General features: G+C 40.0%; 1 protein-coding gene and 1 long non-coding RNA gene across 6 annotated transcripts in view; one reads left to right on the top strand and one right to left on the bottom strand.

The window, feature by feature from the left end:
* Positions 1-16,693, bottom strand: part of AMOTL1 (angiomotin like 1) — a 254,288-nt gene that overhangs the window by 199,383 nt on the left and 38,212 nt on the right. For 2 of the 4 annotated variants that reach the window (XM_072611308.1, XM_072611307.1), the window contains exon 2: positions 7,142-7,192. In XM_072611308.1, coding sequence (XP_072467409.1) covers positions 7,142-7,192 — 51 coding nt within the window. Of the gene's footprint in view, positions 1-7,141; positions 7,193-7,365; positions 7,400-7,732; positions 7,752-16,693 lie in introns of those variants that run through there. The other 2 variants (XM_072611309.1, XM_072611314.1) reach the window with 2 other exon arrangements.
* Positions 6,840-9,743, top strand: LOC140505394 (uncharacterized). 2 transcript variants are annotated; one of them, XR_011967486.1, is made up of 2 exons: positions 6,840-7,781; positions 9,557-9,743. It is a non-coding gene; the product is annotated as an uncharacterized lncRNA (long non-coding RNA). The 2 variants fall into 2 exon arrangements; XR_011967487.1 differs by having other exon boundaries at positions 6,840-7,690.

A 16,693-nucleotide genomic window follows, 5' to 3' on the forward strand; every position in this document is an offset into this window, starting at 1 on the left:
TAAGGGGAAAAAAATGAGTTGGACACAAGTCCAAAAAGAATTACTGGAAGAGCTAAAAAATTATTTTCAAAATCAGAATGGTAGAGAAAAAAATTAAGAAATGAGAGCAAAGGAAGAAAATTATTAAAATGCAATTTACAGCATAGTAAAAGAGGCACAAAAATACTGAAGAAAATAATGCCATAAAAAAAAAAAAAACAGAATTGGCCAAATGGAAAAAAGTACAAAAATCTCACTAAAGAAAATAATTCTTTAAAAATTAGGATTGGATAGCTGGAAGCTAGTGACTTCATGAAACATCATGAAACAATAAAACAAAGTCAAGAGAATGAAAAGATAGAAGAAAATGTGAAATATATCATGAGAAAAACAACTCTCCTGGAAAACAGATGGAGGAGAGATAATTTAAGAATTATTAGGCAACATGACACTATATTTTAAGAAATTAGCAAGGAAAACTGCCCTGATATCCTAGAACTAGAGCATAAAACCCAAGTTGAAAGAATCCACCTGAAAGATATCCCAAGATAAAAATTCCCAAGATATTATAGCCACATTTCAGAGCTCCAAAGTCAAACAGAAAATGCTTCAAGCAGCCAAAAACCACTCAAATGCTGTGGAGCTGCAGTCAGGATAACACAAGATTTAGCAGCTTCTTTGTTAAAGGATCAGAGGGTTTGGAATATGGTATTCCAGAGGGCAAAGGAACTAGGATTACAATCAAGACTCACCTACCCAGCAAAACTAATTTTAATAATTCAGGGGGAAAGTGAAAATTTAATGAAATAGAGCACTTTCAAGCATTCTTATTGAAAAGACTAGAGCTAAATAGAAAATTTGACTTTCCAAGACAAGATTCAAGAGAAGCATAAAAAGGTAAATATGCAAGGGACATCATAAGATATGTGACAAGATTAAACTGCTTACATTCCGACCTGGGAAGATACTTGTAACTTCTAAGAACTTTATGATTATTTGGGCAGTTAGAAGATATATACATAGATAGAAGATGTGATATAATTATGCAAGGATGATATAAAAAAATAAAATTAAGAGGTGAGAAAGAAGGATGTACTGGGAATAGGGGAAAGGGAGAGATAGAATGGGAAAAATTATCTCATATAAAAGAATTGTGAAAGAAAGAGCTTTTAAAGTAAGGGGGAAGATTGGGTGGGGTGGCAGGCAGTGTTTGGACCCTACTCTCATCAAAATTGGCCCAAAGAAGGAATAGCATACACATCCAGTTGAGTACAGAAATCTATCTTACCCTACAGGGAAGTTGGGAGAATAAGAAGAGTGAGGAGCTAATAAAGGAGAAGATGGATTGGGGGAGGTGGTGGTAAGAGGGAAAACACTTTTGAGGAGAGACAGGGTAAAAATGAGAGAGAAAGAAGGATAAAAAGGGGAAATATAGTATGGAAGGAATACTGAGTAGCCATAGCTATGAATACAAATGGGATAAACTTATCCATAAAATGGAAACAGAGAGCAAAGAGGATTAAAAACCAGAATCCAACAATATATTGTTTACAAGAAACATACTTGAAACAGAGAGACATACACAGAGTTAAAATAAGTGGCTGGAGCAGAACCTATTACATATTAGCTTAAGTAAAAAAGGCAACATAGCCATTGTGATCTCAGACAAAGCAGAAGCAAAAATAAGCCTCATTAAAAGAGATAAGCAGGAAAACTACATCTCACTGGAAGCCACCACAGAAAATGAAGTAATAACAGTATTAACTATATATACACCAAATGGCATAGCATCCAAATTCTTAAAGGGAAAGTTAAATAATTTACAGGAGGAAATAGACAGTAAAACTACACTTATGAGGGACCTCAATCTTCCCCTGTCAGAGGTAGATATATCTGACCATAAAATAAATAAGAAAGAAGTTAAGGAGATGAATAGAATCTCAGAAAAGTTAGATATGATAAACCTTTGGAGAAAATTGAATGCAAAGGGAAAGGACTATATCTTTTTCTCAGTTGTCCATGGAAACTTCACAAAAATTGATGAAGTATTAGGGCATAAAAAGCTCATGACCAAATACAGAAAAGCAAAAATATTAAATGCACAGTTTTCAGAACATAATGCAATAAAATTATATTCAATAAGGGAAGCAAGGATTCAAAATTCATTGGAAACTAACTAATCTAATCCTAAAGAATGAGTGGGTCAAAGAACAAATCATAAAAGCAATCAAAGATTTCATTAAAGAGAATGATAACAATGAAACAACATACTAAATTTATGAAATACAGCCAAAGCAATAATTTGAGGAAATTTTATATCTCTAAGCATGTACATCAATTTCAGGTTGAAGCATGCTTTTTTACGTTATTTTTCTTGGGGTTTTTTTCTGTTTTCTTTTGTAACATGGCTGACATGTAAATATGTTTTGTATGACTTAACGTGTATAACTGATATCAAATTCCTTGCTTTCTCACGGAGGAGGAAGAAGTGGGAAGAGAGAAGAGAATTTGAAACTCAAGTTTTTAAAACATTAAATGTCAAAAAAAAATTTTACATGCAATTAGGAAATACTTAATGAAATAAACATATTTTTTAAAAGAAGAAAAGGAACTACATATGCCAAAGAAAAGAACCATGGAGAGGGACTTTGCGAATTCCAGCAGAAGGTACAGTCCAAGAGGCAGTGCCATTATCAGCAGAAGTAAAATTTATTGGAATCTCAGAATTGGGATGTCAAAATTTATTGGGATATCTAACTGGGATCTCAGAAGAACTGACAGGATACCTTTAGATCTTTCCCCCTCTATCCCATCTCTTTGTTGTTGACAGGTCAGATCTCATTCAAGCCTTACACAATGGGAGTAAGGGAAGGAAAATGAAGAGGAGTTGAATTGTGGCTACTTTTGCACACTTTTTGTTCTTAAGCCATTGGTGAGATTGTTCTTACTGCCTGCGAATGGAAACTTTTCAACCCCCTCCCTGTTCCCTGGTGATGGCCTATGGTTAAATCTTCATCATAACTCTCTAACAATGTCACTGAGGGTAAGATCATAGAATCAAAAAAGACGTTAGACAACATCTTTTTCCAATCTCTCATTTTACACTTGAAAAAACTGAGACACTGGGAGGTTAAATGACTTGCCCAATGTCATACAGGTAGAATTAGCACTGGATCCTATGACTTCAAATTCTTTGACCTTTTCACTAAACAATGCTGTCTATAAATTTATTAATCTATCTATCTAATCATCCATTTATTTATCATTTGGGCAGCTAGGTAGTACAGGGATAGAGCACCAGGCCTGGAGTCAGGAAGACTCATCTTTCTGAGTTCAAATCTGGTCTCAGACACTTACAAGCTGTGTGACCTTGGACAAGTCACTTAACCCTGTTGACCTCAGTTTCTCATCTGTAAAATGAGGTGGAGAAGGAAATGGCAAAAGTCTCCAGCATCTTGGCCCCAAACTGAGTCATAAAGAATCAGACACAACTGAATTGACCGAGCAATAACAATAACATTTATCATCTATTATCCTTCTTTATTTCCCTATTTATCTGTCATCTACCTATCATCTCATTTCATCTCTCTCTGTCTCTCTCTCTCTCTCCCTCCATCCCTGTGCCTGCCTCTCTCTCTCTCTCTCTCTCTCTCTCTTTTCAATAGCCCAAATGGGACATTCACCAGACTGTGGTGGAAGTGTCTCCTTCCTGCCCCTCTCTGTCAAGTTGGGCAGTTGCTGATTCCAAAGAATATTGTGTTCTGTAAAATTGTTTTTAAATTTCCATTTAAATAGTTTGAATTTCTTTTGCCAGTTAGATAAATCCAATAAATTTTACTTCTGCTGATCTGTAGGGCTATAGCAGGAGGGCTATAGCAGGAAGAACAAAAGTTTTCGGGTTTTCATACAGAGATACAGAAAGGACCATGGTTCTAGCCCTATCAGGCCTTCTCTTGGCTGGGGGCTAAGCCAAATGAGGGAGAGAGAAAGAGAGAGAGAGAATCTTTTGGTTTTTATTAGTACTAATCTTTTATAAATTTTTGAAAAGGCAGTCCTAAATTGGATGGGAATTTTTCTTCCTTCACCTCAGGCTAAAAATGAATCAGAGCATCATTTTGATATCTAGACAAGGTTGGGCTGTTGGGACATGCAGACTCATTTACTCCTCCTTCCCCACCCCCCCACCCCCAACCCCTGGGGTGGAGTTGAGGCCAATGAATAAGGAGTAGGTATTGCTTAGTAGGAAGAGAAAAAGGTGTGGTTGGTCCTGGCTGGCAAGGCCCACATTCCAGAGTTTGGGGGGGGGGGGGGGGGCAAATGAAAGAGGGAGTATTTTTTTTTCTCTGTAGGCTTTACTTTTTACCTCAAGCCTATATCCAGACAGGTACCAAATGAGATACTGCATCGATGTATTTATGTTAGTATATATATAATATAGCTATGCAATCAAATCTATTTTCTACCCATCTAGTTATTACCTCCTCTCCCTCTCCCAGCTAAATTTAAGCTCCTTGATGAAATAAACTCTTTTTCCCCTGGTATTTGTATCATTTCTACCTAGGACAGTGTTTTGCCTTGAAATAGGCACTTAAATTTTTTTATTTAATTGAATTGCAACTACCACAAAAGACATTTGGGACTAAAATTATTTCATTTGCTCCACCAAGAGAAATTGGAGAAGGAATACAATTGATCCAGTACTCACACATTTTCAAAGGTAAAATAGTCTGCAGAGAAGTGTCAGCTGAATCCTAACATCTTATGGCCATCAACAGGCAGAACGGCAAGAACTTTCCTATCGCATTCAATCTGGTTCTCCCCTGCACGCATGCAAGCAGGTGTTTCTTGAACAATGAAAGAAGAGGAACCATTTCTTTATCTTCTTTTGATGCTTTGATCTGAAATGAGTCTGAGCTGATCTAGACTGAGGAAGAACAGCTACCAGTGGCTGGAAGGCTGGTCAGCTACTAGTGAGACACTTTGTGGGTGCATGTGGAGGGAAGGACAATGCCTTAGAATTGTGCCCAGAATGTCTGAGCAGGTCCTGAGGGAACATTTAATCACTTGCTAGGATGGCCACCAGTCTCTAGCCAATCTAAAGATGTTTCTTTGTGGCTTGGACACAGTAAGCAAAATAAATGTTTGTTGAATTGAATTGAATCAAAGAACTGTTGAGAAGAGGGGTCTCAGATGGGGGGAGAATTAGCCCTTTAGAGCCATCATTCCCTCAGCCACTGAATGGAGAAATTGATTCAAATACCCAAATACTCAGTAGTTGCATAATATAACCATGGCTTTTGTTACCGAACAACCAGGTCCTACCTTTGTTCACAGCAATTTCCTTTTTAAAATTATGTTCCCTACTACAACACAACACTAGTTCTTTGGAACGGTGAAACTGGGTACCTGCCAGTTTATCTTCATCGGTAGAAATCCAACTTCTCCCCAAAAGAAATCACTGAGGAGATGACTAGCAGGGCCCTCCTCAATTGGGGAAAGCAGGGAAGGACTCCTATTGAAAGGTGCCCTCCAGCTAGGCAGGAGGTAGACTATGAATCTTTAAAGCTAGTCTATTCTTTTAATTCCATTGGTATTTACCAATACAGAGTGATACGAGAAAGCTGGAACACAAAGACCTCACAATTATGGAAATCATTCTTCGTATGCAGATTATGTAGAACTAATACCATCATGTTTCCCAGAGTAAATAATTCCCCCCAATCATTGATTATACTTATAATTTATAATTATTAATCACTTTTGTGCAAGGTGGAGAGCCCCAACCAGGAATGATTAATAATCAAAGATCAGCTGAACATCTAATAGTTGCCCAAGAGACTTTTCCCTTTCCCCCCACCCCCATAGGATTGTTCAACATGAACACAATTTGCCCAGGGTCAGAAAAATCTCTAGCTTTAGCCTTTCTCCTCAGTAGCTCTGAAAGAAAGCTACAGGTATTCTCCTTGTTATACAAACCAAAGACAAAAAGATCAAGGATGATTATTTCACCTGCAGATTTATCCCAAGTATTCCTTTTAAAGCATGTTTTTCCTGGACATGTAAATTTTTTTTTAATTTGCAAACATTTGATTGATCCTCAACTTCTCAGACAGTTAATGAATACAAGATTCTGCTCTGTACTGGTCTCTCAAAATGCCTGTTTTAACCCTGTTTTGTGTGCCTTTCTGTCGGAGAAATGATTAGAAAATCATCCCCTGAAGTGAGATTCCACTAGGTGATGTCAGGATAAATAAAGGCCATTCAAACAGAGCAAGGGGTTGAAAAGAAGTGGATGGACATGGAAAGCAAGGTTTTCATCCTCAAGGAAAGTGAGTAGGGAGAATATTCTGAATAGGCCAGCTTGTTAGCAGTTAAGGTTTCCTGAAGGGCAAACACACACACTCACACACACACAATACCCACTAGGGACTCTGATAATGAAAATACCTTTGCAGTTAACACCGGAAAGGCTCAGCTTTTGACAATATTTCATTCAACCACACCAAATCTCAGTCCAAAAAAAAAGACTGGCACAAAACAAACACAATGAGAAATAAGCTACTGGAAGACATAAGAACATCACTTTAGGATTGCAGCGCCTGAATTTGTACTTCAAAACTCTAGCCTATGATGTCTTCCTTCACTCCTCTCCAATTAATGAGTACCTATACGTCGTACACCTGCCTACAGAGCGGGCTTAGTACTGGGTAAGGCAGCTGCAGAAAAGACATGGACAGTCCCTGCTTTCTAGGGCAGGCTCAGCAGCCAACGATAGAGGAAGTTCTTGTTTGTTTTGTGTTGAGCTGGAAGTGGATTCTCTAAAGAGTTGCAACATTTGCATTCTCTCTAACACACACACACACACACACACACACACACACACACATCCTGACACTTTAGTTCAACCACAAAAGCTACATGCCCAAGAAAAATGCCACCTCACGTCACAATGGAAATATCTTAGCTAAGTCAATGTGATTGACATAAACGACCGGGACATGCCAACACATAGCAAAGTATTCCCTTCAGTCCCAACTCCTGACCTGGCGTCTGGAGTCCTTGCAGAGTGGCTCTTCGCTGGAGCTCTGGAGTCAGTAACCGGGGGAAATTAAAGCAAGGAAGGAAAAAGACAATGCCTTCATCCAGCAAGGGAAGAACTTACCCAACTCATCTGGGTTGAACTGCACTGTTGGGGATTCCTCAAACTCATTGTCTGCAGAAGGAAGGAGAGAGGAAAATAAAAATAAAATAACAATTTCTCAAAAAGACTCGCAACAATTCAAGTCGGTGATTCGGTTAAGCAAGCATCAGTACAACTGCTTTGGGTTCTGCCGAGAACTGGCTCTGGTTTCCCCGCCTTTTGGGTCGCTGCTACCCAGGGCACACCTGGCTCGGACAGTCTGATCTCCCAAGAGTGGACTCTTGCCAGTGAAACTTCGGGTCAGCCAGAGGAGAGACTAAAGCATCCTCCTGGCGCACAGAAAGACGCTGCGTGCCTGCTCCTCTCTGGTCTCCGCAAACTTTCCAGGAGTCGATTCGCCAAGCCAGGGGTAGGGCATCCAGCAGCTTGGCTACTTCAGGATCTGCCCCTCGCCCACTGGCATGGGGCGGGAGTCCTCACATCCCACCCAGGAACCCCATGATGACATCGTCCAGCTTCTCAAAGCCCCAAAGTTTCATCCTCCGCGACGGGATATCGTCAGCGCGTGGGGTGAGCAGAGAGCTCCTACACCACCTGCCCACCTGGACTCACACATATAGACGAACACATTCCCCCGCCTGAGTGTGACGAGGGAAGGAAGGTGGGAAGGGATGGAAGGATGGAGCCCCTCTTGCCTCACAGACCCGCCTCCTCCTGGTTGCTAGGCGACCACAGCAGTCATGTTCTGGAAATGCATTAGGCATTACCTCCCAGAACCCTGTCGTAGGGTTTTCTTCCTCTCTTTTTTTCCCCTTTTTAATTATTTATATAACAGGAACACAGTCATTTATTTTATTTTTTTTAATGTGCCCTATTTGTTCTGTAACACAAGTCTGTCTTCCTATTTTATGCTCAGTAAAAACCTCGATTTCTTTTTTCTGCCCCCACCCCAAAACACACAACCTTTCCAAAGGGATCTCTTTCAGAGCTGGGGGTGAAGAGACTCTGGAGAAATCCTTGCTGTCTCCCTCATATATTGGAACCAATTTTGAAGGTCAACAGTCTTACTCCTGTAAATATCCCCTGGAAGAGACCTCAAGAGATCTTTTGGCCCAGTCTTTCTGACATTAAAACAGGTTATCTCTGTTATATCTCTGAGTTACAGATGAACTAACTCAGGCCCAGGAAGGTTAAGTCAAACTGGGTAAGGATCTTGTCAATAAATGTAATAGAATTCTATCATCCCATAGAAAATGACAAATAGGACGAATTCAGAGGAACTTGAGATGATTTGAATATAACATAGAACATAAGCTCCTTTGTTTCATTTTTGCCTTTCTAGTCTCTAAGCCTCTAAGACAGTGTCATGAACAAGAGATACTTAATAAGATATTTGTTGAATTGAATTCAGCTAGGTTGACTTAATCTTCCAGCTAGAAAGTAGTAGATTTGAGACTAGTTCAGACCTCCTGAACAGTGCTCTTTCTACAATATTAGTAAAGGACCAGCCTCAAATATTTAGATTATAAAAATAATAGAGGAATGAAACATAAAATTCCACTAAAGTCCTACTCTGATGCTTCATTGTGTCATGAAGCTTTTCCTGGATTATATATTATGACATTAGTTTATATTGTTTGGCCCAGTGAATTATATAACTAAAGAAGGTCAAAGATGGAAGGTCCAAAATTACCAAAATATTCAGAACAGCAATTTTTGAAATTATGAAAAACTGGAAACAAAGTATATACTCTTTGACCAATATATTAAAGTAATGGAAATTTTCAAGGACTTTGGGTGCATCAAGATGGGTACATAAAAAGTGTGGAAGAGCCCATTTCTCTTCTTTACTCCAGTAGTGCTCTAAAAAGAATTCCATATTGAACAATGATCAAAAAGTCCAAAGATAATTTTCAATAATTTCCTTCTTTCAGTTAGGGAATGAACAGAAAGATAACCAGAAGAGGGGTCTTGCCAATAAATGTAATAGAATTATATCATCCCATAGAAAATGGCAAATAGGAGAAATTCAGAGGAACTTGATAAGACTTGCAGGTAATATAGAATTCAAGGTTTCTTGGTTCCATTTTTGTCTTTATAGTCTCAGGCCCTAAGATAGCGTCATGAAAATAGGAGATACTTAAGAAGGCTGAATTTAATTTAATTGAATGAATATAAGATGTGATGATAAGCAGTACAGAAATCAGAACTAAGAGAACAAGACACTCAATGACCACAGTAATGCAAAGGAAAACAACCACTAAGATCATCAGAATTCATTATTAATGTAATTACCATGACATGGATGAAAAATGAAATATACTTGTCACCTCTTGATAAGAAGAGGGTAGACTATGAGTGCTGAATATTGAGTTTACAGTCAAGGTATCAACAATGTATTGGCTTGTTTTGCTTAACTGTTTTTCTCTGTTTCAGGGAAAGATTCTTTGGAGGAGGGAAGTTCCAGTTATGTAAAAATCATAAAGCAACATTTTTTTAAATGAACCTATGTCACTGCACCACAAGTTTGGTAGGTCCTATGAAGATGGGGAAAGTGTCAAATGTGGTCCCTAAAGTATCTGTCATTCACAGACCAGTCCAACTAAAACTGAGCACTACGTAACGCTTTGGGGGGTGCTTTTTTGTTTACTTGTTTTGAGTCATAACAACTTGTGAAGAGCACAGAAAAATTGGAATGTGCAATGCTGAAAATCTACTCACCCCGATGAAAATATGAATCCTCAATGTATTAAAATATATGCATCCTGGGGGTGGAGCCAAGATGGCGGAGTAGAAACACGCACATACACATAGCTCCAAACCCACAACCCATAGAACATCTACAAAGAAGTAACTCACGGCAAATTCTGCACCCAGAGGCCACAGAACATTGGAGCGAGGGAGATTTCTGTTCCAGAGAGACCTGCAAACCTCTCACAAAAGGTCCTTCGCGCCACGGACTGGGCGCCGGGACTGGGAGCTGAGTACAGCCCTGCCACGGCCGTGGCACCAAGAGGAAAAGATCCGAGCGGGCTTCAGGGACAGGATCTCCAGTGGCCACGCAGGTCCCTGCACCCACAGGTGACAGGGGTCGGTGAGAGGGTCTCTTTGGTGGGTCGAGAGGGGAGTGGGGTGCCCCCATAACTCAGGCCCCCTCGGGAGGCAACAGTGGAGGCGGGAGCAGACTGGGGCTCCCCAAGCAGGCAGGAGCCTGGATCCATCGTTGAAGGTCTCTGCATAAACCCCCTTAAGGGAACTGAGCCCGTGAGGTGGCCCTGCCCCAACCTGAGCATCTGAACTTAATCTCACACTGAAAGCAGCCCTGCCCCCGCCCAAAGCACTGAGGCTGGGAAGCAGCATTTGATTTGAGGTGGGTGTGAGGAGAATATTCAGAGCTCAAGTCACTGGCTGGGAAAATGCCCAGAAAAGGGAAAAAAACCAAGACTATTTAGGGTTACTTTCTTGGTGAGCAGGTTTCTCCTCCCCTCCCTTCTGATGAGGAAGAGCGGTGCTCACCATCAGGGGAAGACACGGAAGTCAGTGCTTCTACATCCCAGCCCACTCAATGGGATAAGTTCTGGGAAAAGGTCTTAAAGAGCCCAAACAATTTTCAAAATCGTGATAGAGAGGTGGAGGAAAAACTGGGAAGAGTAATAAAAGACTTGCAAGCAAAGTATGAACAACAAATCAGCACCCTGCTAAAGGAGACCCAAAAAAATGCGGAAGAAAATAACACCCTGAAAAATAGGCTAACTCGATTGGCAAAGGAGGTTCAAGAAGCCAATGAGGAGAAAAATGCTTTCAAAAGCAGAATTAGCCAAATGGAAAAGGAGATTCAAAAGCTCACTGAAGAAAATAGTTCTTTCAAAATTAGAATGGAACAGATGGAGGCTAATGACTTTATGAGAAACCAAGAAATCACAAAACAAAACCAAAAGAATGAAAAAATGGAAGATAATGTGAAATATCTCATTGGAAAAACAACTGACTTGGAGAATAAATCCAGGAGAGACAATTTAAAAATTATGGGCCTACCTGAAAGCCAGGATCAAAAAAAGAGCCTAGACATCATCTTTCATGAAATTATCAAGGAAAACTGCCCTGAGATTCTAGAACCAGAGGGCAAAATAAGTATTCAAGAAATCCACAGATCACTGCCTGAAAGAGATCCAAAAAGAGAAACTCCTAGGAACATTGTGGCCAAATTCCAGAGTTCCCAGATCAAGGAGAAAATATTGCAAGCAGCTAGAAAGAAACAATTCAAGTATTGTGGAAATACAATCAGGATAACACAAGAACTAGCAGCTTCTACATTAAGGGATGGAAGAGCATGGAATAGGATATTCCAGAAGTCAAAGGAACTAGGACTAAAACCAAGAATCACCTACCCAGCAAAACTGAATATAATACTTCAGGGGAATAATTGGTCTTTCAATGAAATAGAGGACTTTCAAGCATTCTTGATGAAAAGACCAGAGCTGAAAAGAAAATTTGACTTTCAAACACAAGAATGAAGAGAAGCATGAAAAAGTAAATAGCAAAGAGAAGTCATAAGGGACTTTACAAAAGTTGAACTGTTTACATTCCTACATGGAAAGACAATATCTGTAACTCTTGAAACTATTCAGCATCTGGGTACAGGGTGGGATAACACAGACACACATGCACATGCACACGCACGCACACACACACACACACAGAGACAGAGTGCACAGAGTGAACTGAAGAGGAGGGGATCATATCTTAAAAAAAAAATGAAATCAAGCAGTGAGAGAGAAATATATTGGGAGGAGAAAGGGAGAAATGGAATAGGGCAAATTATGGCTCATAAAAGAGGCAAGCAAAAGACTTTTTAGTGAAGGGAAAAAGAGGGGAGGTGAGAGAAAAACATGAACTTTACTCTCATCACATTCCACTAAAGGAAGGAATAAAATGCACAGTCATTTTGGTATGAAAACCTACCTTACAATACAGGAAAGTGGGGGATAAGGGGATAAGCAGGGTGGGGGGGAGGATGGAAGGGAGGGCATGGGGAGGAGGGAGCAATTTGAGGTCAACACTCATGGGGAGGGACAGGATCAAAAGAGAGAACAGAAGTAATGGGGGACAGGATAGGATGGAGGGAAATATAATTAGTTCTTACACAACACTACTATTATGGAAGTCATTTGCAAAACTACACAGATCTGGCCTATATTGAATTGCTTGCCTTCCAAAGGGAAGGGGTGGGGAGGGAGGGAGGGCAGATTGGCAGATAGGGGCAATTAGAACGCTCGGTGTTTTGGGGTGGGGGAGGGGACAAAAGGGGAGAAAATGTGGAACCCAAAATTTTGTGAAAATGAATGCTAAAAGTTAAATAAATTAATTTAAAAAAATTGCTTTCAAAAAAAAAAAATATATGCATCCTAATGGGCTTCGTACCACATTGTGGAAAATTTTTCCAATTAGCTCTTCCCCTAACCCCAGGTCCAAGGCCCAAATTATTTGGGCAAACATATCCTGTAGCTTTTGGTTTTTTCCCTGGTTACTCGACTAATTGCTATGTTCCTGTCTAGCTCTGGATGCCCTGGCCATGGTTCACTGTGACCCAACGTGAGGACACCAAATTGAGTGATTAGGAGGGTAAAAGCTGAAGGAGCATATATAGAAAATACCATTCCCCCATCTCCTCCACCCTTTGGAGATCACTAGCCTGAGAGAGTCAATGATCTTTGCTACCACCTGTGTCTCTAATATCAAAAGGGTTTTGGGCACCAACTATTGCTGGCAGCCCCTAGACATTGAGTTAGTTCCTACTCTTATCTGTGATACTGTATATCATGTTGGTAGATCTAGAGTCAGTGCCCAATTGTCCTACTGTAAGACTTCTACTTTTTAAATAACTCATGGAAAACAGAAAAAAAAGTTGATCCATAAAGGAAAAATATGACCAGGGACTCTGGACATGGGGCTGTCTCTGTCCATATCCATATCCATATCCATTGCTGGGCTCTCTTTTTTCAAACACCTTCCCCCTTCACCTTTTTATTCTTCTTCTACAGCATAAAGATCTGACATAAGATTGAAAGCAACTGGATAAATTTTGATCATATGGCAATCCATTCCTTACTCCTATACTCACTGAGTTATACGGACTCTAGAATGTAGGTCAGACAATATCTGGCACATAGAAGGTATTTTATTTGCCTGTTGATTGATTGGCTATCTCTGAGGAAATCAGATTCTATCCCAAAATAATAGACCTGTATCCCTGAATCAGTCCTGAAACCCAGGTAGTACTCTGGACCATATCTAGATGATGTGTGAATAATTCTTATATCAAATCTACCAGACATTGCTTAAGTATCCTATTTACCTAATGACCTTTTAGAATGAGATATTCTTCCCCTTTTATTTTGAGGTAGGGAAGAGAGATAATTGAGATATTAAGGGCTATTTGCTCCCACATTAATGATAATAAGGGAAGATGATAAATATAGTTGTTTTGATTTTTTCCCCAAGCTGAAAAGAGGGATTTAAAGATGATGGGAGGAAGAAATTATACAGAACAAGGGCCCTTAAGAAAACCCAAGAATTTTGGAGCTCCTAGGAAGGGAGAAGAGACGGGCAAAGATTTACATTATCAGCTGACTGATTGCAATTGTTAACCCACAAGGAACATAATTATGAGTGGCTAAAGCTTTGTCTGGCTCACTGACCCACTTAAGGAGTGATTTCCTAGGATACCTCATAGAATTTTGTTGTTTCCCTGATTGTGGCACTGCTATTTGGATCTGGTGAATTTATTCCCTTTCTACTTTTTCCCCTTCCCCTGCCTCATCACTGCCTGGTGAACTGGCATCACTAACCTTTAAATCTTGTTTATTTATTGTCTATATTTTTAATAGGTTTTGTCTCAGATAGGGATAAGTTGATTTTCATTGCATTCTGAGCAAATGTTTACTATAAAGGATTTAGTTGAACACACAGCTAGGAAAGGACCAAAGTGAACTCATGAATCCAGAGCCCTAGACTTAACCCCAACTTAACTATCTTTCTCTCTCTGTCTTTCTCCATCTTTCTTTGTCCCTGAGTCTCTGTCTGTGTGTTTGTGTCTCTGTATATGTGTCTGTCTGTCTTTCAAATTACTACTGGAGTTAGGAGAAGAGAGAAGAGAGAGAGACAGATACAGAGACAGATAGAGAGAGACAGAGACAGACAAACAGACAGATAGACAGACAGACAGAGAGAGAGAGAGAGACTTAATGGGCACAGGGAGACAGATTTTATGATGGCCAGAATACAACACAAGATTGCCCAAAACACTGAGCAGTAGACTGTAAAGGAAGCCAGTTTAGGGTTAGGGAAGTTGTTAATGACAGTTATACCTAATAAAGGCAGGAATGTCAACCAAGGAATAAACAGGTACCTTTGCTTTCCTTCTGTTCTTTCTCCACTTCATTTGCATGTCAATCAGAGAGGATCTTGGGAGCAGAGTGTGTTTGGTAGCTCCAATCTCTAAACAACTCCTGGCAGTTTGGGAGAGTCTCTGATTTGGGTCTGGGGGCATAAAATCTTCATTGGGCAAGTCAAACATGCTCTCTGGGCCTTAGTCTACTCATCTGTAAAATGAAGAGTTTGGACAAGATGGCCTCTGAGGTTTTCTTCTAGGTCTAGATTGATAATCCTATGATTTGCTTTGCCATTAGATTAAATGTCTTTTGTTTTAAATGTATAAGTCTTCTGGGTGGTTGGTAAAAGTAAACACACCAGTGGGGGTTCATGAACTATGTTTTTTAATAGCTCTTCAACATTACAATGCTACCAGCTCTCCTGGAGTTATATGAAAGGATCGGTGCCTCAGACATGTGTGGGTTAAATGGGCTTAGGGGGGCTAACCTGGGAACCTAACTACTCTATATCCACATTGCTTCTATGGAAAATACATTTTTCAAATTCCAAATGAACCTTTGTATGCAATCTGTTCTTAATGTGGTGATTACTTGCATTCTGTTTACTTGTGAGAACCCTGGGGGTATAGATGCTGAGTGGGGAAGATGCAGCATTTGTGTGATTGCTTGTAATTGCTAATTATCTCCTGGACTACACAAGAGTGTCAAGACATTCTTGTGGTGTTCTCAAGAGTGTTTTGACAAGGTGGTAGCTCCTATGTGTTTGTAACAGAGCACTTTGATAGCAGGTAATCAGGAGAATGGATCAAGGAAAAGGTTAACATTTTTGTTCTGAATGATTGAGTTGATATAAGATTGGGGTCTCATGTCAGAGAGAGATGTTACAGGACTGAGTCAGTGCATAGGAGTGAAAATGTGGCTGTGCCCAGTGTGGGACTCAGTGATTTGGGGACTCCCGAAGTAGGGCATATGTACCTTTGTGAAAATATAGAAAGTATTAGTACTGAGAGAGTATGGAATGCTTTGCACAGGCTTCAGGCTCTTGACTGTGTGAGACTCTGGGTTTCAGTGTCCTCCTATGCATCAGTATCAGAATGTAGGAAGCCACGAGGACAGAGATTTAACAGATGCTAAATCTGACTGGGAAAGTTCTAAATGCCCAGGAATCTCTGCTTCAGAAAAGAAAATGACCTGGAATAAGGACATAGAAATGGCATTGGAGAATGTTTGATATCAATGGGAGTACAAGTAAGTCAACAATATGAATGAGCCATTGAGGTACATAATGCATTTTTGAAAAGATTTTTGTCCAAAAATAGCTATTTTTTTATTTTTAAAAATTTTTGGCATGTAAAGGATTAAACTTCAGTTACTCTTTTAGAACACCTTATTCCCCAGTGCTAAAGGAGATACTGCTTTATCTAGAAGCATTGGGTATGTCTCTGGGACCAGATTATTTGTACATTTAATTCTTCTCCCCAGAAGGTTGAACACTTTCCTCAAGTGGAGAGAGAAAGAAATGTGCCCCTTCCCTAGAACCTCAGATTACACTCACCTGGTCTACTGACTGCCTAACCACTGATTCCACTCCCAAAGCTTTTGTTAGGGCAAGGCAAATAAGGCAGTGGTCAGCATGTACTTCTGTTCCAGGAAAATACACACAGGTGGCTATGCCTTCTGGAAAATGTTCCTTCTCTTTCCTACCTCTCACTATAGCAATAAGAATGCCTGCTTTGGCTTAGAACCATGAGGTCAGAAGACCAGATAATAGGTCAGACTTCTATTACTCCACACCCTTTATACATTACAGATATGAGTGCCCCTCTGGTTATGAGACATATAACTCTGAACATTCGGAGCTAATGCAACCCCTTCATCATACAACTGAGGTAACTGAGGCCCAGGAAACCCAAAGATCACAAGGTGATAAGTAGAAGGTGCACAGAAGAGATGGATAGAAAAAGCATTAATTTGTTGTCAGAGAACTATATTCAAATTCTAGTTCCGTCACTCACTGCCTTTGGTCATTTAGACTCTAGGGACTTCAGTTTCCTCATCTGTAAAATGAGAAATTGGGACTGCATCAGAGGTTCTTAACCTTTTTATGTTGTGCGCCCTTTTGGCAGTCTGGTAAAACCTATAGGCCCTTGCTCAGAAAAACATCTTTAAGTGTATGAAAGTA

This window comes from Notamacropus eugenii, chromosome 5 (genome assembly GCF_028372415.1).
Source record: "Notamacropus eugenii isolate mMacEug1 chromosome 5, mMacEug1.pri_v2, whole genome shotgun sequence".
NCBI classification, from domain to species: Eukaryota; Metazoa; Chordata; class Mammalia; order Diprotodontia; family Macropodidae; genus Notamacropus; species Notamacropus eugenii.